Here is a 22,506-nt window from a genome sequence, read left to right as displayed (position 1 = left end):
CCTCTCGTCGATTTCAGGTCACGTCACGTCACTGGGGTTTTAATTTCTCCTCCTTTGCCGCTTCTTCTGCTTTGGCTGGAGCGGAAAAAAGTAATGTGCCTTTGATCGGCGAAAGCTGCAGATAGGTAGTGATGTTCGGTAGAATTGGAACCACAAATAGCCTGAAACCCCTTTCGCAAAAAATAGAAGTAAAAATAATAAATAGCCCGAAACTTCTCAATTCAGATCACACTCATTATTTGTTGTATTGTATGGAATACTCTGCTGACCTGAATATTCGGCTGATTTTTCCAGATCGAAGGTGCGGTCGCAGAGGACGGAAGAAAACCCAGCATCTGGGACACGTTCACACACTCAGGTTACTTCTACTTTCCCCATGACCTGTGCGCGTCCGAATCTGCCATGCATTCTCCTATTGTGAATTATAATATAACGTGGAGTTTCTAACATGCGCAGGCCATTCCGTCGATGGATCGAATGCTGATGTGACTGCAGATCAATACCATAAGTACAAGGTCAGTTTGTGAGACCAAGTGATGTTAAATGGATGATTTGTCAAACCAAGAAGTTCGTGTTAAATCTTACAGCTGATTTTGTGTTTGACAACAGGAAGATGTAAAGCTTTTGAGTGACATGGGCGTCGACGCATACAGATTTTCCATTGCTTGGCCTCGCCTTATTCCCGGTAAGGCCATACCGACAGTCGTAGTACAACCATTTGTCCTATACACTTGCTGAATAATGTGTTCCAGAAAAGTTGGCTAGGCACTTCACTGACTTTTGTTTGCAATCCATGAAGATGGCCGTGGAGCTGTCAATCCAAAGGGACTGGAGTACTACAACAATCTTATCGATGAACTCTTGGCTCATGGTATTTAATCCTTGGCAGACTGAATCCTTATCTGAAGAATAAAAATTCAAGAATTTTCAGATGCCCAGCTGCACACGAGTAACTCATGCATCTTTCTCTGCTTCATGCAGGAATTCAGCCTCATGTCACGATATATCATTTCGACTTCCCTCAGGCTCTTCAAGACGAATACAACGGGATGCTTAGTCGCAAATTCATGTACTTTCTTCTTGCCCCACTAATTAACATCATTACCGCAAGTGCCATTGCATGAAGAGATGAAGAAATAATGTTGCATTCTGCCTTATGTCACATGGTTGCAGAGATGACTACACGGCGTATGCAGAAGTGTGCTTCAAGAACTTTGGCGACAGGGTGAAGTACTGGAGCACTGTCAATGAGCCAAACATAGAGCCGATTGGCGGATATGATCAGGGTATCCTCCCACCACGGCGATGCTCATTCCCATTCGGCGCCCTCAGTTGCGACAACGGCAACTCTACCACAGAGCCATACATAGTAGCTCACCATCTTCTGCTTGCACATGCCTCAGCAGCGTCCCTGTATAAAGAGAAGTACCAGGTTAGGAACGAATGCCACCTTTTACTGAACCAACTGTTCATTTGGGATAGCCATTCTCACAGGTGTAATATTCCCTTCTATTTCTTGACAATCAGGCCAAGCAAGGAGGCAAAATTGGACTCACATTGCTCGGTTGGTGGTACGAGCCTGCGACACAAACACCTGAGGATATAGCAGCAGCTGAAAGGATGAATGACTTCCATGTTGGATGGTCTGTTCTCCTCTAGACATCAAGTTTCATAGAAACGGCTATAATTTGAGTGTAACAACAGCTAAAGATAATGTGATCATGGCACAGGTATATGCATCCGTTGGTCCACGGAGATTACCCCCCGGTGATGAGGAAGAATGTTGGGTCCAGGCTACCATCATTCACCGGCGAAGAACTGAAGAGAGTGCTCGGATCTTTTGATTTTGTCGGATTTAACCACTACATTGCGGTATATGTGAAGGCTGATCTTAGCAAGCTGGATGATGAGCTGAGAGATTACATGGGTGATGCAGCAGTGCAATATGACAGTAAGCATTCTAATAACCTAGTCTTGTCATGTGTTATATATGCCACAGTAGTGCAATGAGAGAAATGAATTAACCTAACTCCTCTGCAAATGTATTCTTGCAGTGCCATTTTTGAAGAAGAACCAGGTATTTGACGATACAATGCATTTCATCCCTAATAATCAATTTAGTTGGGAAATGAACTTTGTTCCCAACATAACTAAATCATATGTGTGTCTGTGTGGCTAAAATTAAACTGTAACAGCTCCTGTTTGGGTTGAAAAGCGATTTCATGACATCGACACCGTGGGCTCTGAAGAAAATGCTGGAGCATCTCCAGCTCAAATACAAGAACCCTATAGTCATGATCCATGAGAACGGTAAATTCTACTAAAACAGAAGTTTCAGCTACCCTAAAACATCGTGATCCCAAGGAATCATCAACCTGAAATATCATGTCTTCAATGTTCATATTTAATTATCAGGAGCTGCTAGCATTGCGGATCCTTCTGCTGGGAACGCCCCCGACGACGAGTTCAGGTCGCAGTACCTGCAGGATTACATCGAGGCGACCCTCCAATCCAGCAGGTACCAACACATTCATCTTAGTACAAGAGTGACATGACACCCGAAACATATTGACACAGCTATCTGACCATTCTCCTCTCTGTTGCTGGGTGATCAGGAACGGGTCGAACGTGCAGGGCTACTTCGTGTGGTCGTTTCTGGACGTGTTCGAGTATTTGTTCGGCTACCGCATGGGCTTCGGTCTCTACGGCGTCGACTTCAACTCCGAGGAGAGGACGAGGTACCAGAGGCACTCCGCCAAGTGGTTCACCAGCTTCCTCCGTGGCGGCGAGCTCAGGCCGGTGGCTCTGCCCGGCCAGGCCTATTCGCAGTGATTTGGCACACTTGAAGATTCTGTAGCCCACGAAGAGGAGAATGTACGAATAAGCCTGGGACTGGGAGGATGGTGGGGTGTTGTTTTTGGATGGAAATTGAATTTTGCTTGGGCAGTAGGGTTCATATATAGGTCTCTGCTTCTTTGGATTGGGTTGATCCTAATATATACGTATGTCTATGCTGATGTATTCATGTATATGCGGAAAATAGTAATATGTCGATATACAAGATGTTGGATCTAGTCAGCAGTTCGAGATCGAAATCACGTACCTGCATTTAAATAGAACCTGCAATGCTGCAAAATCTCATTTTTCATTCAATAGTACTCCCTCTGTCAAGAAATATAAGAGCGCTAAAGCCAAACTTGGCAGGTCTGTTGCCACTATCATCTTGCCAGAAAGGGAAACGGCTTCAGTGCGGAAGAGAATGGAGCCCGACATTGGGAGGGACGCTCTGGAGTCGACCTGTAGGCCAGATTCCAACACTGGGAGTGGTTTAGAACAGAAACTGTATGTGGTTGAACTATCACGAAAGGGTCAGACAGATTTGTCGAACAAAAAAAAACTCATCCCGGCGGGGTGGCGCTCTATAAAATAACATCGGTCCTAGCGCGGCGGTGGCCGTGGCCGTGGTGCGGCCACCACCAGCGGGTGATGGCCGGCCTCGAGCTCAGGCAGGTTGTCGTTGGCGAACGCACTCAAGGTGCTCGAGAAAATGCTGCTGCCGTATTAGAGACATGGGAGGGGAGAGAAAACAGGTGACACATCTGCTGTGCGTGGGTATGGGTGAAATGTCTCCGATTTGGAATCCATGATTGGATTCATCTCGACAAAAGAGAAAGATGGGGACCTGATGTCGGCTTCCTGTGCAATTTTCCTTAATTAAACAAAAGCAGTTCACTAAAAAAGTAGCCTGTGTATCTGGGACTTTTTCAGTCGAGTACAGGTACAGCTGCACCGCTAGGCTTGGAAGTCGCAGGATCAGTGGGTCGACGTGGCCGAGAGCGGTGGTCAGCCGACGTGGTGGGCCTAGCCCCCACAGAGCGGCTCTCGCTGCTCGCTTGCGTGCGGCTCCGTCCACTCTGTCTGGCGTTACACGCAGCCGGTCCGGCGAGGTCACCGGTCAGGAGGCCAGATTCCTTTTTTTCCGACGGCCGACCACGACGCTGACGCCAGTCCTATACCACACATACACACGCACTCGCAGCCATGCCATTCCCAAGCCTTAGCGGCCGCAGAGCACCGGGAACGGCATATAAAGAGACCATCACCCAACATCAGTTCATCACCCACCACCACCGCCGAGACAGCGCGCAGTGCCGGTGAATCGACGACAGAGCTAGCAGCAGCTGTCTATATATAGGCGATGAGGACAGCCGGCCGGACGCCGGCGACGAGGGCGATCTCCTGCGTCCTTCTCCTCCTACTCGCCGTCGCGTCTCAAGGGGCCGCCGCCGCGGCCATCACCAAAGGCGACTTCCCCCAAGGGTTCGTCTTCGGCACCGGCTCCTCCGCTTACCAGGTACGCGGCGCACTGCTATGCCACTCAGCTCACGCCGGCCAGGCCAGGCCACCCGCCTCGCCCTAGCCCTCGCCCTCGCCCTCGCCGTTGCATGCATCGTACTAGTATATCGCCGGTGGTTCGTGCGTCCTAGGGATTTCTCCTGTCGCAGCTGACAGCCACACGAAAATCTCCGTAATTGAAACAGACAGAGAAACTATGTTTTTGAGTTTTTCAGAGAAACTACGTAACCTAGTACAAATTTCTCCATCAGGAAACAAACGTACTTGCTTCTGTGCTATTAGTATCAAGAACAGTACTACTAGTGTACTACTCCCTCCGTTCCGAATTAGTTGTCTTAGATAAAATTTTCTAGATACGGATGTATATCTCGTATCTAGACAAATCTAAGATAACTAATTAGGGACGGAGATAATATTTTTATCTTTATCTTTGTGCAGGGCATGGAATTGCTGCCAAGTGGCACATGCTGACTTGTTGGTCGATGTCCTCTATTTATTTATTTTTGCGGGCAATATCTAGCATCATCATCTCTCTCAAAAAAAACGTTCATACATGCAAGCATCGAAAGATCTCCTCTTTATTACTCCCTCCGTCCCACAATATAAGCTATGCTAGCTTGCAAAAACGTCCTATATTATAGGACGGAGGGCCTTCAAAGGAAATATTAGAGGGGTTGCATTTGCATACCGTGTGCCGGTGTGCAGTTTTCCCTTTCCTTGTGTCATTTTCCTGCCCCTGGCCTTCCCTTTTTCCTTCACCAGCTGCTCCTTGCCTTTTTCTCGACGACATTTTCGGTCACACGTGACACGTCCTATATATATTGTTAAAGTGAACTGAGCCATCAATCGGACGGGTGGAACAGGGCGCGCAACAAAGTAACGGACATGAAATTTCCGCGGCCAAAGAGCATTTTTCTCTTTCCTTTCCACGTGTTCTGGCCATGTTTTTTTCTAATCTGATCAGAAGCGAATGAACAATGTGGGCATGTGGCGATGCTGGATAACTAATGTTTCATTCCTGAGTATACTTGTACTTGTGTTGATGCAACAGCAGGGTGGTCCAATGTCCAAAAAAGTCAAAACTGTAGAAGTAGTTCATGACGTGCAGTTGCTTAAATTCAGGGTCCAACACAAAGCTTTCTTTCTAATGTCATATCCCTAAACTCGATCCAAGTTACGCAACCAGTTTCTTTTGGTAGTTCTGCAAAACGACGTGGTGGTTTCAGTTAAATGAAATCGGAGAGGATGCTCCCTTTATTATAAAAAAAGTAATAAAAAGTTAAGCAACCAGTCACAGGCACAAAGCTTTCTTTCTAACGTCATATCCCTAAAGTCAATCCCAGTTAATCAACCAGTTTCTTTTGGTAGTTGTAAAAAGACGTGGCGGTTTCAGTTAAATGAAATCGGAGAAGATTCCTCCTTTTATTATAAAAAAAAGTAATAAAAAAATTAAGCAACTAGTCACAGGCAGCCTATGCTTACACTCTGTTCCTGCCAACGACGTTTTCGTCCCATATAGTCTTTCAGAAAACAACCCAAATGCCATTTCCTCACCAGTTTCTTTCGTCGACTTCATTTCGACGTCACCAGGCTAATTTCTCTTTCGGCTACTTCTTTCTGGTTTTGGCTGGAGCGAAACAGAGCATCTTAATAAGTGAAAGCTGCAAATAGGCCGTCATGTTTGCAGGATTGGAACCATAAATATCCCAAAGCTCTCAAGACTCTAGAGTGGAGGGAGAAAAATAAATAGCGGTCCATCTTATGTTGCTACGGGTTAGGACCTGAGAATTCAGACAAGGGTAAAAACTAAGAAAAAGGGGTCCAAAATTTTTTTTTTAAAGAAAAGGTGGCTGAGTGCCAACCTTATATTTCAAAACAGGTTAGAAACCTGTGAAAGTCACATGTTACATTGGTCTTGTGAAGTGCACCCAGGTGCAAAACACAAGAAGAAGAGATTGGTAAGGGGAGGAAGACTACAGGAGTAAGGAGGGGAAAGCAACAGCAGAGTTGGCAGATTAGCCAGTAAACAGAGTACACCAGAAGAGAAGATCAGTCTTGTCTTGCTGCCTATTTGTCCTGTTGCTCCATAGTCGAATGAGATCAGCTGCATAATACCTGACCATAGCTTTGAATGAAAAACTCGATCATTGCGGGCATGCCATGCAGTGACAGCACAAGCAGCAAAAGCCACATTCCATTTACGCCTAAAAGGCAACCGCGTACCAGCTGCTTCGACAAAAGAAAGGATGTCGGATGATGCAAGCGCCAAGGATCCGAACCCCAAGGTGTTCCATAAAGCAGATGCTGCCCTGCAATGCAACACAAGGTGACCAATGCTCTCTAACGCAGGGCAGGTATCGCAGTCGGCAAACGGAGCAATGGCAGACCAGCTTTTCCTGAACATGTTATCTCTAGTGTTAAGCCTCCCCCAAAAAGCTAACCAAAGGAATGTTCTATGCTTGAGGGGGATTAACGAGTCCCAAATCCATGATTCTGCTGCACACTTGACCCCTCGGAAGGTGAGCAACTGGTAAAAATAACTGGTGCTTATGCGGCTCCCAGTTACTGACGGAGAACGAGCGTCCTCGGCTGCATCGTCAGGGGCCACCTCTTGAAGGAGAAGATGGAGGGCTGCTAACTCCATTGCGGCCGCATGGGTAAGGTTTGGGTGAAGCTGCACCACCCAGGAACCATGACTGAACTGGGACCGAACCGAGCAGGTTGGCCTTCTCGCAAAAGAGAAGAGCACCGGGAAGACCTGCCTTAACCTGCCAACCTGGAGCCACTGATCATGCCAAAAGGAGATTAGGTCACCAGAGCCCAGCACACAGCGCGACGAGCTGATCACCAAAGGAATGTACTCCTTGAAACCTCTCCACATGGCCGTGTCCCTGCTACCAGAACTGTGAGGCACATCTCTCTTACAGTATTGTGTGGCGAACCATTGGTAACACGGAACCTCAGAAAATTGCAGAACTCTAGTGACGAACTTGCATAGCATGGCCTGATCATGCGCTTGCAAGTTTCGGACGCCCAAGCCCCCATTTGCTCGAGGAAGAGTAACTTTGTCCCATGCCACAAGACACTGACCTCCTTTGACCTTGTTTTTGCCCTGCCAGAAGAAAGCTCGCAACAGACTGTCCAGAGTGTCGATGGATTCTTTGGGCCAGGGGAAACATGACATGAAATAACTCCGGATGCCAGCAAGAACAGAGTTAATGAGGGTGAGCCTTCCACCCATGGAAAGGAAAGTGGCTAGCCAACCGGACAGTCTCCGATCCACCTTATGAATAACAGGAAGCAGCATGCCATGCGTAAGCTTATGTAGAGACAACGGCAAACCCAGGTAAGTGCAAGGGAAGGCCGATACAGGGCAGCCGAGGAGCTGGGCAATCTCATCAGCCACACACGCATCCATAGAGACAGGTACAAGCGTGCTCTTGTGGAAGTTGATCTTCAGCCCAGAGAAGTCTGAGAAGCAGGTGAGGATGCTCTTGATGACAGACGCCTGTTTCAAGTCGCCTCGAAACAGTATCAACGTGTCGTCTGTGTACTGTAGCACTGGGAAGAACCTGTCCGAGCCCAGGGGATGTAGCAGGGTACCCTCCTGGAAGTGGTGACAACATATCCTCTGCAGCACGTCCGCAACTAAGATGAAGAGGTACGGGGACAGAGGATCACCTTGCCGGAACCCTCGTTTGGCAAGGATAGGATCGCCCATCTCACCATTGATCAGAACTCGAGAGCGTCCGGTGGAAAGTAGAGAACGAACCCACTGATTCCAGGTTGAAGGGAAGCCTCGGGCCTCAAGCACTTGATCCAGACAGTGCCAACTGACAGAATCAAAAGCTTTGTGAAAATCCAACTTCAAGGCAACAACTGGCAACCTCCGTTTATGAGCATACTGTATCATCTCAGCAGCCAAAGCAATAATAATAATAATAATAATAATAATAATAATAATAATCATTAGAGAGAATGGTCAAAACTAACTGCCTTTGCTCTTAAGGCTCTGCTGTCTGAAATCAGAATTCAGATAACAAGTTTATATAAAATACTTTGTTGTGCGTACCGATCTGAATATTTGGCTGGTTCCAGATTGAAGGTGCGGTTGCAGAGGACGGAAGAAAACCCAGCATCTGGGACACATTCACACACTCAGGTTTATTCACAGGCTCCCCCACGCCATGTGGGCCTGAATCTACCACGCATTATCGCATTGCGAATTGTAACATGGAGTTTTAACGTCCACAGGCTACTCTGCTGATGGAGCCACTGCTGATGTGACTGCAGATCAGTATCATAAGTACAAGGTTAGTTTGTGAGACCAAGTGATGTTAAACAGATGAATTTTCAGAACAAGAATTGGGTGCTAAACTCACTCAGATAAACAACCAGGAAGATGTAAAGCTTTTGAGCCAGATGGGCGTGGACGCGTATAGATTTTCCATTGCCTGGCCTCGGCTTATTCCTGGTAAGGTCATACCGACAGTATTAGTAAAAGCACCACATGTATTAAATAATGTGTTTCAGAGAAGTTAAGAATGGCACTGAACTGACTTCTGTTTGCAATCCATGAAGATGGCCGAGGAGCTGTCAATCCAAAGGGACTGGAGTACTACAACAACCTTATCAATGAACTCCTGAGTCATGGTATTTGATCCTTGGCATACTGAATCCTTCATTTACGAATGAAATTACAAGATTTCCAAATGTCCAGCTGTGCAGAGATAAATCGTGCATCTTCCTGTGTTTCCTGTAGGAATTCAGCCTCACGTGACGATATATCATTTCGACTTCCCTCAGGCTCTTCAAGATGAATACCATGGGATGCTTAGTCGTAAATTCATGTAATTTCTTCTTGCCCTATTATTCAATGTCATTAGTGCAAGTGCAATTTCATAAGGGAAGAAAAAAATAATGGTTCTTCTTACCTTTTTTGTCACATGGTTGCAGAGATGACTACACGGCGTATGCAGATGTGTGCTTCAAGAACTTTGGTGACAGGGTGAAATACTGGAGCACCGTGAATGAGCCAAACATTGAGCCCATTGGCGGATACGATATAGGATTCTTTCCACCACAGCGATGCTCCTCCCCCTTCGGCATCAATTGCAACAATGGCAACTCTACCACTGAGCCCTACATAGTAGCTCACCATCTTCTGCTTGCACATGCCTCAGCAGCGTCCCTGTATAAAGAGAAGTACCAGGTTAGGAACAATGCCACCTTTTACAGAACCAACATGTTCATTTGAGATTAGCCATTCTCACATGTGCAATATTCCTTCTTATTTCTTGTTAATCAGGCCAAGCAAGGAGGAAAAATTGGACTCACATTGCTCTGCTGGTGGCACGAGCCTGCGACACAAGCACCTGAGGATATAGCAGCAGCTGCAAGGATGAATGACTTCCACATTGGATGGTATGTTCTTCTACAGTTCAAGTTCAACAAGGACAGCTAGAATGTGTGTGTAACTACAGCTAAAGATCTTGTGATCATGACACAGGTTTATGCATCCATTGGTACATGGAGACTACCCCCCAGTGATGAGGAAGAATGTTGGGTCCAGGCTACCATCTTTCACTGCTGAAGAGCTGAAGAGAGTGCTTGGGTCTTTTGACTTTGTAGGATTTAACCACTACGGTGCCGCATATGTGAAGGCTGATCTTAGCAAACTGGATCAGAAGCTGAGAGATTTCATGGGTGATGCAGCCGTGAAATATGACACCAGTAAGAACATGTGTTATATGTGCCATAATGCAATGAGAGGAATGAAACCTAACTCTTCTGCAAATGTATTCTTGCAGTGCCATTTTTGAACTCAAAGAACCAGGTATTTTATGATACAAGTCATTCCATTACTAATCAGTTTAGTTTGAAAATGAACTTTGTTCCTTTGTTCCCAATAAACTAAATCATTTGTATGTCTGCATGACTAAAATTAAATGCAACAGCTCCTCTTTGGGTCGAAAATGGGTCTGATGTCATCAACAGCGTGGTCTATGAGGAAAATGCTGGAGCATCTGCAGGTCAAATACAAGAACCCTGTGGTCATGATCCACGAGAATGGTAAATTCTACTGACCGAAATTTCAGCTACCTTAAAATGCATGATTCTGTAAGGTCATCAACTTTTGATCACTCATAAATCTGAAATACGTACCATTTCGTCAATGATCATATCCATCAGGAGCTGCCAGCATTGCTGATCCCTCCAGTGGGAACGCCCCCGACGACGAGTTCAGGTCGCAGTACCTGCAGGATTACATCGAGGCGACCCTCCAATCCAGCAGGTACCAACACCATCCATTCATCTGAGTAGAGGACACCTGAAAGAAACTCATGCAGTTTGCTCACCATTTTCCTCTCTGTTGCTGGGTGGTCAGGTACGGCTCGAATGTGGAGGGCTATTTCGTGTGGTCATTCCTGGACGTGTTCGAGTACCTCTACGGCTACCGCATGGGCTTTGGCCTCTACGGTGTGGACTTCAGCTCCAAGGAGAGGACGAGGTACCAGAAGCACTCCGCCAAGTGGTTCGCCGGTTTCCTCCATGGTGGTGAGCTCAGGCCGGTGGCTCTGCCCGGCAAGGCCTATTCCCAATGATCTTGACGCTTCTTCAGGCCTTCATAGCCAGCAAAGAGAAGGATGCACGAATAATCCTGGATAGTTGCGTGTTAATTTTGGATGGAAGTTGAATTTAGCTTGGCCAGTAGGTTTTACAGGTCTCTGCTTCTTTGGATTCGATTGTTCCTAATCCTATGTATATGTTTACGTCGATGTATATGCTAAAAATATTAATACATTGCTACACAAATTGTCGGGTTTAGTCATTAGTCTGTGAGTAAAATCACATACCTGAATTTAGACAGTATCTGCGAAGTCTCAATTTTGGTTTCAGTGGCATATACATGGGCTGTAAAGATGAAGGAGCCACATACATGTGCCTGATATTGTCGCAATGTCCAGATGACCAAACAAAGGTAGTGCCTCCCTGCTACAAGCATAATCCAAGAGAAACAGCAGCAGCACTCATTCAGCATTCTCTCATAATAACTGATTCAGTATTCTGGTACAGTGATCAGAACTATTCATGCAGCAGCCAATAACTATTAAGCCAGTAAAATCATGATTTGTCCAGACTAGCACACAGAATATGACGCCGGCGCCGGTGCCAGTGCTTGACAGAATATGACAACAATCTGACACTGAAGATGATCTCCAAATGTAAGTGCTTGTATGGTCAACCAACAACAAATCAAGCCCAGCTACAACCAATACATAGTTAACACAGACATGACTAATTCTGCACAATCTTCACTAGCAACTAGATACGAATTGTTGCTACCAGTCATCAGGATTACTTGTTCTCTCCTATTTATTCTGATGTCAAATAAATGTCTTCTCTCAGCGTGTGATTGGTTCTGATATATGTGGGATCGGTTCACACATGAGGCTTCTAAGCAGCTCCGGCTAACTACGAAGAAAACAATAATATCAGTAATTCTGATTCTCATTACTCACCCAGACGAAGATTAAGCTGTAAATTCTCAGCTAGTTCCAAACGTAAAATCTGGCAACATAGTTACAGAGTTTATTGGATGTGCACATCAAACAATGCAGATGCTGGGGGCATCGCTTCCTTTCTATAAAAAAAGGGTTATGGAGTCAATGCTCGAACCTTCCCAGGTAAATCAGTTTAGCAAAAATATCAGATGGAAACTACTCCCTCCGTTCCAAATTACTCGTCGCAGAAATGGATGTATCTAAAACTAAAATACATCTAGATACATCCATACCTGCGACAAGTAATTCGGAACGGAGGGAGTAACAAACAGAGAGAGGTAACACGAGGCACAAAATTGGAAGAGGCGTCTGTAGATTTGTACTGATAGTCTGATACTATACTGTTTACATAGTCTTCAGTTTCCATCAGGTAATAACAGCTTGGTAAATACCTCCAGATAGACGGCCAGGATGACTTGGCTAAGTGGGGAAGAGGATTATACTAGGGACCAGGGGGTGATGCAAACAGGTAGTAGGTTGAAACTTCTTACATGATGAAAACATCAACAAGGGAAATCTAATCTACGCAACAAACTGAACATCCAGTCTCTGACAAACTTATCCTAACTGACAAGAATCAGAAGAAGAAAAATAAGATCACGGTGATCCTACCGTCTTAAATGGCAACATCCTCCACCAGAATAAAACACCGAGCCCCCGAATTATCGTGCCGCAGTTGCCTATCATGGCATGTGAGGACATAAAATGTTCAAGTACATAGCTAATATGACTAAATCGAGGATATGAAAGATTATTGGTCTAAATGTCCACAATGAAATAGAGACTGAAAATTATATATTCTTCTAGTATGACAAAGTGTTGCTCCAACAGGTGCCTTAAAATAGGGCACCCATAAGAAGACGACCATGATGTATTTTGCAACACCTGTTTTAGGGCATCTATTAGAGTTGGGAGGTTTTTGGTGTTGTAAAAAAGCACTTTTAGGTGGCAAATTTTGCTCCAACCACAGTTTAGTGCCTTATTATAGGGCACCTATTGGAGATGCTCTAAGAAGTAGGGCCAGGAGATAGGAGCTAGATCGCGGTTGCCCTCAAAATATGATCTACCGTAGGTGGTGACATCTGAGGAACATATGTGCATGAGAGAACTATAGGATTCTCTCTGGGACTTTGGTCCTTGAAAAAGAATACAAAACGTGCAAGAAGAAACACAAGTGGTCACATCCAATAAAATACCACATAATACGCAGCTTGTTTACAACTGAAACAAATTTGATCCCAATCTACTAGATAGGTCGCAAACAGCTTAAATACTAGGAGGATACACAGTTTGCAGGATTATATCAAAATGTTGACAAGGTAATAAATAAATAAACATGTACGTATCAGAAGCAAAATGCACATCACGGGTTCAATTAACACATTATGGTAGCTTATCTGATAGGACAATTAGGTGATGTACTGCTTGACATTTCAGTTCCATCATCTCTACCACCAGCTGCCCAGTCTACAAGCAAAAGAAAACAAATAAAGTAACCAAAAAATCTATAAAAAATTAACACAGAAAGAGAGGGTGAAGGTGCAACAGTTACGACTTGCATCAATTTACCACTACATATCATGTAACCTGAGCAGATCGCTAGCTTTTGACTCAAGGTTAGGAATAGGTCAATAAAGCAATATATAGTACCTATTAGAGCACACTTTCTCTAAACAAAACGAATCATTCCAAACAGTAATGATCACCTACCTACTAATAAAGCCATTTTCAGACTGTTGAGCCAATCAAAGGAAATGAGTTTTCCAGAACTACTCTGGAGTGAAGTTATTCCATGCTAAGTCAGATGCACTAATGGTAATATTCTTGAACGAATACATTCTGGTGGAGAAAAATATCTCGACTGCTTAAATTTGAATACCTTATAGTAAGTAAGTAAATAAAAACATAATGAACTATAGACAAGAGACAGTAATAAAAATAATTCTGCTTTCACATGGTCCAATGAAATATATACAAACATCACCATGAGTTCAGAAACTGAGGAAGCAAGCATATTACTTATGCATGAATTGCTAGGCAACCTTTAACCACACAACAAAAGTTAATTAGTGTTTGTTACTATTGCAATGCAAGGGTCGGCTATTACCTGCAGCATAAAAGCTTGTGTAGGGAAAATAGGTGAAGATGGAGTTGAACTGGAATCGGTTATTGAACTGCATTGAGTCGAGTTGAATCATGAAAGAACCACTAGATGTCCCCAGAAATATCACATTGTGATCCTCCTCGTACCCATGTATCCTGGTCCAGAAGACCTGGACGGACTGTCTTGGCCAAAGGTGCATTGTCAGTTCAATGGTTTTCTGAAGGACCCATGTAGCAACATCATCAGAACTGACCTTCCGCTTCCATAACTGCATGGTCAGTTCTGTCAAGATGATGAGTCCAAGACTACTTTCCTCTGTCCGCATGATCTGATAGTCAGAACAACCGTCGTCTACTGGCTTCTCAATTGTAACAAGCTTCTGCATTTTAAAATCAAACTCAAGAATGCAACCTTCAATCTGGCAACACCACCAGTAAAGTGCATTCCCAACCAGGACGCTGGACTTTCTCCAAGAAAACAATGTGTACCAGTCTTTAGTCGTTGAGATAACATTTCCCCATAGGCCAGACCTGGATTTGTAGAGGCACACAGATAGACTTGCGTGGTCTTGGCCACCTCGCACCAAAGCCAATTTAAAAGAGCTCAGGCCACAATCACCGTGCACATGGCCAGGGTCGTCATCACCAGCAGCGCAGAGCACCGCCGCGCATAGGATCTCCCTCTCTCTAGCGTTGCCGAACTCTGGTGGAAAAGCTACTCGGTGCTGGCGACCGGAGATGGGGTTCCACACGACGGCCTCGGGTTGTTTCTTGTTGAGGAAAAGGGCGAGGCCGTGATGGCATTCCACGAAGTCCAAGTCCAACCCCTCGTGGCGGCAGCGCTGCGGCAGGGAGAAACGCGCGGCCGGGATGCGGTCGGGCGGGTCCAGCGTGGGAGTGAAGACGTAACCGACATCTAGGTCGAAGTAGAAGCAGCCGAGGAGTGGGGGCTTCCGGTGGTGCGCGCGGAAGCGGCGGCGGAAACCCGGATCCGAGACGAGGCGGCGCCAGCGCTTGCAGACCACGGAGGCGCGGAGGAGGGACGACGGCTGCGGAGGAAGGAGGAGTAGGATCTCACGGAGGAGGTCGTCGTTGTCCAGCGGCATGACGGGGGACGCGAGACGGCGGCGGCGGCGGCGGACCATGGAAACCTCGCAAATTTCTCGTTTGGGGGCCAATGGTTTAGCCGGCTTGAGATTTGCCCCCTTGCAAACCTGTACCTTTTTCCTTTTTCTTTTGGAAAACGCTTACCTTCAGCCCCGTCGTCTTCGTGTCCGTCGGATTGACCTAATCGGACGGCCGAGAGCAATCCCATCATATTCACGTTTCTGCAGTTCGGGCTTTGTTTCAGACTAGTGCACATGCAACGCACGTTTCCACCAATACACATAATTCATTTATGAGCGACCATAAAATAGTGATGCACAACAATAAGCATATTTAAAGCACATCACCGGTAAAGAGACGTAAATGATGTACATGATTCAAAAACATAACATCATATGAACATGGGACTAATTAGTAATCATGCACACAAGGCATGTCTCAGTAGATGTATAGATTAAGTCAAACACAAGAGACCTTACAAATTTATGTTCAAATTTTGTGGTAAAAGAACCAAGAGCAAAACCTGAAATGCTGCAATACAATCGAAGGAAAATCAGATATATCTTTTGTCTAATATATGCTTAAGAAATTCTCACACAAAATAGGATATTTTCTTTAAAATTTGGTAAGTATATCAAATACTGGAGTAAATGGAATACAAATGATCCCTTCGTCTCCAAAGAATAGGAGGGGTGTGTCTCAATCTATTCTGAAACATAGTCATGGATAATATATAGACAAAACATCTGCCCGTCCGGTGAGTACATCATTCATCATATTCAGCTCCATACTGTTACAACAAATCAAGAAGGATGGAAACGATAGTACCAACTTACACACAAAATAAGCTTAGCTCTTACTTCATCTACCCGTTCTTGGCTTGTTGTGCGTCTCTTTGTCTTGGTTGCCGGGAGCTCCACAGTCATCTCCTTATCAGCAGTTGGCTGCATAGAGTCTTCTTGTTTGCCAGGAATGAACTGGCGAGATCTCCCCACCAATCCTGAAGATTATCGGTGACAGAAGGAGCGGGGACAGCGTCAAGATGAGTCGATCTAAGACCGCGATGCCATACCTGTTGAGCATATACGCACTAAAGCATGGTGAGGTCGACAATATCCTCTTCCTGCTCAGAGAAAACAGGGCAAAATATGGTCCTGCAGCCCTCTTCTGACCTGACGATCCGATGTCCATACTCGATGCTGCGAAGCCAAGCAAATGAAAATCTTGCAGTTCAGTGGCACCCAGCTATTCCAAAGTGCGTTGGCACCAGGAAAGCAAACAGCTCCTTCCAAAAGAATAATGTACTGGTTTGTGTATAGAACACTTCACAAATTCTGCACCCTAACCTCCAGCACAACTGCCGCCAGAACTCAACAAAGCACTCTGCCGGTCTCTTTAGCACAACAAATTCAACTCATAGTTTTGCTCGATCTTTATCTGCTCACCGGAAAGTTCAACAGGAATGGTCTCATACTAAAAAACAGTGTGTTCAATGCAGGCACCACCTGAATGCTTCCTGGTTGGAGAACTTCCAATCATTCACATCATTCTTCAGCCACACGATCACCTCTTCACAACCCAGGTATATCAAACAAGGCCAACCTTACTCCTAGAATCAAGCTGTGCATCTCTACATTTGGGCTCTAAAATTCCAGCACGAAACTGAACCGAAATCCTGTTAGATGCTTAGGAAACATGTATAGTTATGTGATTACCTTCTCAAACATCCTCTTTGTAAAATTCATCCTCGCAATCAGAAAGAAACCATGCTCAAGACCTGCAGAAAACATTTCATCATTGTTACCTAAAAAAATAAATAATTTATGTTAGTTCTGCCTTGAGAAAAGAATGGTCAATTCGGTTCAGAGAAACATGTTATAAAGGAAAAAAATATTAATTAGCAAAGTTGTAGCTTGCAGACTGTCCCGTTCATCATGACCAATGTAGTAATTTAGATAACAATATTAGATGGACCAAGAGTATGGCTGTTGTAATCATCCTTGGAATTATTGGACCTTGGAGAGGCGTGTAGTAGCATTTCAAGGGCATATGTACTCTATCTACTGTTTATTTGAAGGCCAAAAATATCTAGTGTCTTACCAATGTTGATTCCTTCCTGCCCATGGTCTCAGTAGCTTGTTTAGACGGTATATTATGTTTATATAGCATTGTAGAAGTAAATACATTGGTAATATAGGAAACTGGATCTCCTGAGTTCAGGTGCTACCTCTGAAAGCAAGAACTTGACAGCCATTATGAGGATAGTCCATGAAAAGGTTCCCCATATGTTAGGTCCATTTATCGGTATAGGAATCTTGTGATAAAATAGCTTGACATGTATTTCCATCAAGCTGTAAAAGCAAAACATATGGATGATAATGAACAGAACCGCACACTATAGAATTATCATATGACTAATTTTGATATTGCTCGAGGAAAAGAATAATATAACCAAACATGACTCTAGATAGTAGATATTAAAATCATGTGAAAAAAATGAAGGCCTCTGCAGTTTAATCACAATAATTAATTGATTATTAGCATCACATTACCTGTAGGACAGAGAAGGTAGATAAACTGCATCAGTATTTTGGTGTGCCTTTCAACCAGCTTCAATTCTACAAAAGATATGTCATCATAGCAATCTGCCACCATACTAACCTCCCCGTCAGAAATAAGAACTGCATTCCTGTTCAAGCAAACAAGGGGGCACAAAAAAATCAATAGAAACACAGTACAAGCCCACTGACTGCTCCTAGTAGTCCACACTCTACTGATGCTACAAGCAGGAACTCCACCTTATCTGACAAAAAAACACCACTCAACATCTGTTAATCAGATAAATCAATAAGCTCGCAGGACAGAAAAGCCAACTACCAACCTAGCTGAAAAATATTGTACATGGTACATTGTACACCCACCTAAATAATAGCTTAAAATATTTACAACTTAAATCAGGTAACTGAAGCACCAAGTGCAGAAAGATAGGATTTGTTTTGGTAGTGGGCAAAAAGCTAACAAATCATGACTTGGTTAATCAGAAAAACGTGTTAAATCTGAGATATACATCCTCTCAAACTCAGTCGCCTTTTCCCAAATATGATTTCTAATATCACATTATTCTTTCCATTGAAAGGATTCAAAATAATACTGGCATATGAGGATTATAACAAGGGATTGGCCCAACTGTAACAAATAAAAGGGGTTCGTTTGAAAGCAAAAATGATAAATACTGCAATCCAATGGGGGTCGAGAGAACATATAAGCAAGAATTAAGATATTTCTCACTTCTTGTATAAAAGTAATTTCATAAAATCATGTCCCACTGACCAATAAAAAATATTTATTATGAAGTAAGATGAATCTAGGCCTACATTATAAAGTGATTCATACTGCCGAGATAAGTCTGATGGACCTGATTGTCCCCATGGTGTGTGTTGAACATGTGTACATGTACGTAGGTCTGGGTCCTGTATGCAGTACATGTTGTATCTGTCTTCCTCTGTATGTACGTGTATTTTAGGAGACAAGATACCGGTCGGACCCCTTGTACCTATATATATATGTGCCTAGTGCACGATCAATCAATTATCGATGCACCAAATCATTCTCTACATGGTATCTATCGCAAGTCGATCTTCCCGCTTCCGCTAACCCTAGCCGCCGCCGCCGCCCCAAGCCGCCGCCTCCACCTCTCCTCCCCACGCGCCCTCCCTCCACCGCGCGCCTCCTTCCCCACGCCGCGCCGCCCCTCCCCGCCGCGCCGCCTACCTCCCGCCGCCGCGCCGCTCCTCTCGAGCCGCATCGCCGCCTCCCTCCCACGATCCCGCCGCCATGTCGCCCAACGACTCCACCTACTCCAACCCCTTCGCCGTCGACCCCGCTGAAATCCGCGACATCAACGTCCACGCACGCGTCCCCGTCATCCTCGACGCCTCCAACTCCACGTACTTCGCGTGGAAGACGTACTTCACGCTGCTCTTCCGCGAGAACAATCTCATGGACCACGTGGATGGCACCATGGACTCCTGCGCCATGGTGGATGACGCCGAGTGGACCGCGATCGACGCCACGATCATCCGGTGGTTCTTCCACTACTAGGAAAAGGCCTACTAGTGGCGCACCAGTTTTGCCTACTAATGGCGCACTACTGGTGCGCCACTAGTACCACACCACTAGTATTTTTTTATTGGTGCGCTATTAGTATACCAGATACTAACGACGCATCTGTAGTGCGCCATTAGTATGCCTAGAGGTGCGTCATTACTATCTGACTTAGTAATGGCGCACCACATAGAAGTGCGTTATTAGTAATAATTTTTTTTCAATTTTTTTTAAAAAATTTCGATTTTTTTTATTTTTTTTCTTAATCTCGGGTCACTATGGCTTAATCTTGGGTCAATATGCTTAATCTCAGGTCAAATTGCACTCCGTGGTCAAACTTCCCAAAAGGTCACTAATCCTCACACTACTCCAGCCCAAGCACGCTTAACTTCAGAGTTCTATCCAACCCCAGCACCAGCTCAGTTCACAGACACTTATTGATATATCTAGCATATCAATCCTATTAAACCTTGTTGATGTTTAGGACTTTGTTCATGTTCATGAGTGTGATGAAATTTTGAAAAAATATTTCAAACTTCCGTTCATATTACGTATCATATTATGAAAAAAAAATCTGAAAAAATCGAAACTAATTTTTTTTTCTGTTACTAGTGGCGCACCTAGCATACGGTGCGCCACTAGTAAGTTTGAAATTTTTTGAATTTTTTTGCCTCCAGATCTTAAAAGCCTCATAACTTTTTTTCTGTTAGGTTTTTGAGAATTTTGAAAATGTTTAACGGGGTTCCCCCCGGTTAAATTCGGATGTAACTTTTCGAGTAGATGATTTTTCATATAGAAAACCTTTTAATCCGAATTCGTATACAAAAGTTATGCCCATTTTACAAATTCCAGAGAGATTTTGTAAATAAAGTCGAAATTCATATTTGTAAATTCTCCCAACAACTAGACCACATATCACATGAGAAACTTATTTTCTTTTATTTTTTTTGACATTTTCATCATTTTATTTTATTTTTTAAAAAACTGAAAAGGCGGTCCAGGAGGGTGCATGCGAGGGAATTTTTGGGCCAAGTTAGTAATGGCGCACCGTGGGAGTGGTGCGCCATTACTAGTTCAAACTAGTAATGGCGCACCACTAGTTTTCAAAAAATATAAAAAAATTGAAAAAAAATTACTAGTGGCGCACCACTCCCATGGTGCGCCATTACTAGTTTTGAAAAAAATAAAAAAAATTGGAAAAAAAATTTGAATTTTTTTACTAATGGCACACCGTGGATGTGGTGTGCCATTACTAGTTGCCATTACTAGTTTAACTAGTAATGGCGCACCACTCTCACAGTGCGCCATTACTAGTTTTGAAAAAAATTAAAAAAAAATCTTGTTACTAATGGCGCACCGTGGATGTGGTGCGCCATTAGTATTTGGACACTACTGGCGCACCAGCACATGGTGCGCCATTAGTATATAGTAGTGGTGCACCACATGTCTGGTGCGCCATTAGTGTCAATTCCATCTATAGCCCTTTTCCTAGTTGTGTTCACCACCATCTCCAAGGACTTGTTCCACACGGTCATGAGCGCCGGCGACGACGCCTGCGCCCTGTGGGTCAAGCTGAACGGCCTCTTCACCGACAACAAGCTTCAACGCCGTGCTTTTTTGCAACAGGAATTTTTTGACTGTCACCAGGATGAACAGTCCATTGATGACTACTGCCGCCGCCTGAAGACGTTGGCGGACGAGCTCCGTAACATTGGAGCCAAGGTGGACGACGACCTCCTCCTCTGCACGCTCATCGCCGGCCTCAACGAGGACTTCGGCAACGCCGCCTCCAACCTCACCTTGATGCCGGAGCCCTCCTTCCCCAAGTTTATGGCGTACTTGAGGTTGGAGGAGCACCGGATGAAGGGGGTCAAGAAGCGCGTGCAGCACCACGCCCTCGTCGCCGGCACCTCACGCGGCGCCCCTCCACCGGCAGCCCCACCCGCGCCGCGCCAGCAGCCGCCGCCCCCGCGCCTCCGGGGTACTTCCCCCTCCCGCCCGCGCCTTCCGCCCCTCCCGCTGCCCCAGCAGCCGGGTGGCTGGCGCCGCGGCAACCGCCGCGGGGGCGGCCGCAAGCAGCAACAGGCGCCGGGGGGGGGGGGGGCTCGTCAGCAGCAGCAGGTGACTCCCCCATGGACATACGGCACCAACCCGTGGACCGGCGTCGTCCACGCGTACTCCATGCCGGTCCCTCGGGCTCCGGCTCCGGGCATCCTTGGGCCCCGCCCGGCGGGCCACCAAGCCCTCTTCGCTGCGCAGAACACCGCTCCTTACAGTGGCTACAATGCCGCCCCCCGCCAGCGCCGGCCTACGGGTCCGCGCCCGCCTATGGCGCCGCCGCTTTCGGGGCTGCTCCCGCGCCGGCCTACGGAGGTTCCTACCCTCCTCAGGTGCCGCCGCCATGGGACCCGGCCCTGCTCGCTGCCCTGCACTCCGCCCCGTCACCAAGCTCCTATGGTGGCGGTGGTGACTGGTACATGGACTCGGGCGCCACTGCTCACATGACTGCTCATCCCGGTAACCTCACGTCTGCCACTCCCGTTCATACTCCCACTCGTATCACCGTTGGTAATGGTTCCTCCCTACCCATTACTCACGTTGGTCATATGTCTTTTCCTTCTACTTCCACTCCTGTGTATATGTCTAATGTTCTTGTGTCTCCTGACTTAGTCACCAATCTCATTTCTGTTCGTCGCCTTGCTCGTGAGAATCCTATAACTGTTGAATTTGACGATATCGTTTTTTCTGTGAAGGACGCCCGTACACGAATGGTGCTCCACCGATGTGATAGCCCAGGCGAGCTTTACCCAGTGCATCCCTCTGGCGCCACCACCACCCGTCGCCCCACCGCCTTCGCCGCCAGTGTCGATCTTTGGCATGCCCGTCTTGGTCATCCCAACTCCACCGTTATGCGTCAGATTCTTCAGAGTTTTTCCTTCTCATGTAATAAAGTCGACGATCACACATGTGAGGCTTGCCGTCTTGGCAAGCACGTTCGTCTTTCCTTTAGCGAGTCTACAAACATTTCCACCTTTCCGTTTCAGTTATTGCATAGTGATGTTTGGACGTCCCCGGTTGCTAGCAACACGGGCTATTTATACTATCTGGTGATATTGGATGATTTTACTCATTATGTGCGGACCTTCCCTCTCTGTCGCAAGTCTGACGCTCTTGCCACACTCACCGCTTTTTATTCATATGTCACCACACAGTTTGGTCGTCCTATTCTCGCCTTGCAAACTGAGAACGGCAAGGAGTTTGAAAATGTCGC

The 22,506-nt window shown here is 45.6% G+C and overlaps 3 protein-coding genes across 4 annotated transcripts; 2 read left to right on the top strand and 1 right to left on the bottom strand.

The window, feature by feature from the left end:
• Positions 1–217: 217 nt before the first annotated feature.
• On the top strand, positions 218–3,095 carry LOC125510002 (beta-glucosidase 31-like). Its single transcript, XM_048675084.1, has 12 exons — positions 218–358; positions 457–515; positions 610–685; positions 800–871; positions 982–1,069; positions 1,174–1,432; positions 1,528–1,643; positions 1,731–1,951; positions 2,055–2,077; positions 2,196–2,310; positions 2,416–2,518; positions 2,616–3,095. The coding sequence occupies exons 3-12, from the start codon at positions 634–636 to the stop codon at positions 2,830–2,832; spliced, it is 1,266 nt and encodes a 421-aa protein (XP_048531041.1). The 5' UTR covers positions 218–358; positions 457–515; positions 610–633; the 3' UTR covers positions 2,833–3,095.
• A 959-nt stretch (positions 3,096–4,054) lies between these two features.
• On the top strand, positions 4,055–11,229 carry LOC125509999 (beta-glucosidase 31-like). 2 transcript variants are annotated; one of them, XM_048675082.1, is made up of 13 exons: positions 4,055–4,354; positions 8,455–8,518; positions 8,611–8,669; positions 8,755–8,830; positions 8,938–9,009; positions 9,119–9,206; positions 9,313–9,568; positions 9,665–9,780; positions 9,866–10,089; positions 10,167–10,192; positions 10,314–10,428; positions 10,549–10,651; positions 10,745–11,229. In XM_048675082.1, the coding sequence occupies exons 1-13, from the start codon at positions 4,199–4,201 to the stop codon at positions 10,959–10,961; spliced, it is 1,572 nt and encodes a 523-aa protein (XP_048531039.1). In that variant the 5' UTR covers positions 4,055–4,198; the 3' UTR covers positions 10,962–11,229. The 2 variants fall into 2 exon arrangements, with proteins under 2 accessions (XP_048531039.1, XP_048531038.1); XM_048675081.1 differs by having other exon boundaries at positions 8,743–8,830.
• Positions 11,230–13,087: 1,858 nt separating this feature from the next.
• Positions 13,088–15,369, bottom strand: LOC125510001. Its single transcript, XM_048675083.1, has 2 exons — positions 14,029–15,369; positions 13,088–13,388 (listed from the first exon to the last, which is right to left on the bottom strand). The coding sequence occupies exons 1-2, from the start codon at positions 15,167–15,169 to the stop codon at positions 13,315–13,317; spliced, it is 1,215 nt and encodes a 404-aa protein (XP_048531040.1). The 5' UTR covers positions 15,170–15,369; the 3' UTR covers positions 13,088–13,314.
• Between the last annotated feature and the right edge of the window lie 7,137 nt (positions 15,370–22,506).

Source organism: Triticum urartu, chromosome 5 (genome assembly GCF_003073215.2).
Source record: "Triticum urartu cultivar G1812 chromosome 5, Tu2.1, whole genome shotgun sequence".
In the NCBI taxonomy this organism is placed as follows: domain Eukaryota; kingdom Viridiplantae; phylum Streptophyta; class Magnoliopsida; order Poales; family Poaceae; genus Triticum; species Triticum urartu.
The sequence above is the reverse complement of the archived record's forward strand: the minus strand, read 5'-3'. Positions and strand labels throughout refer to the sequence as shown.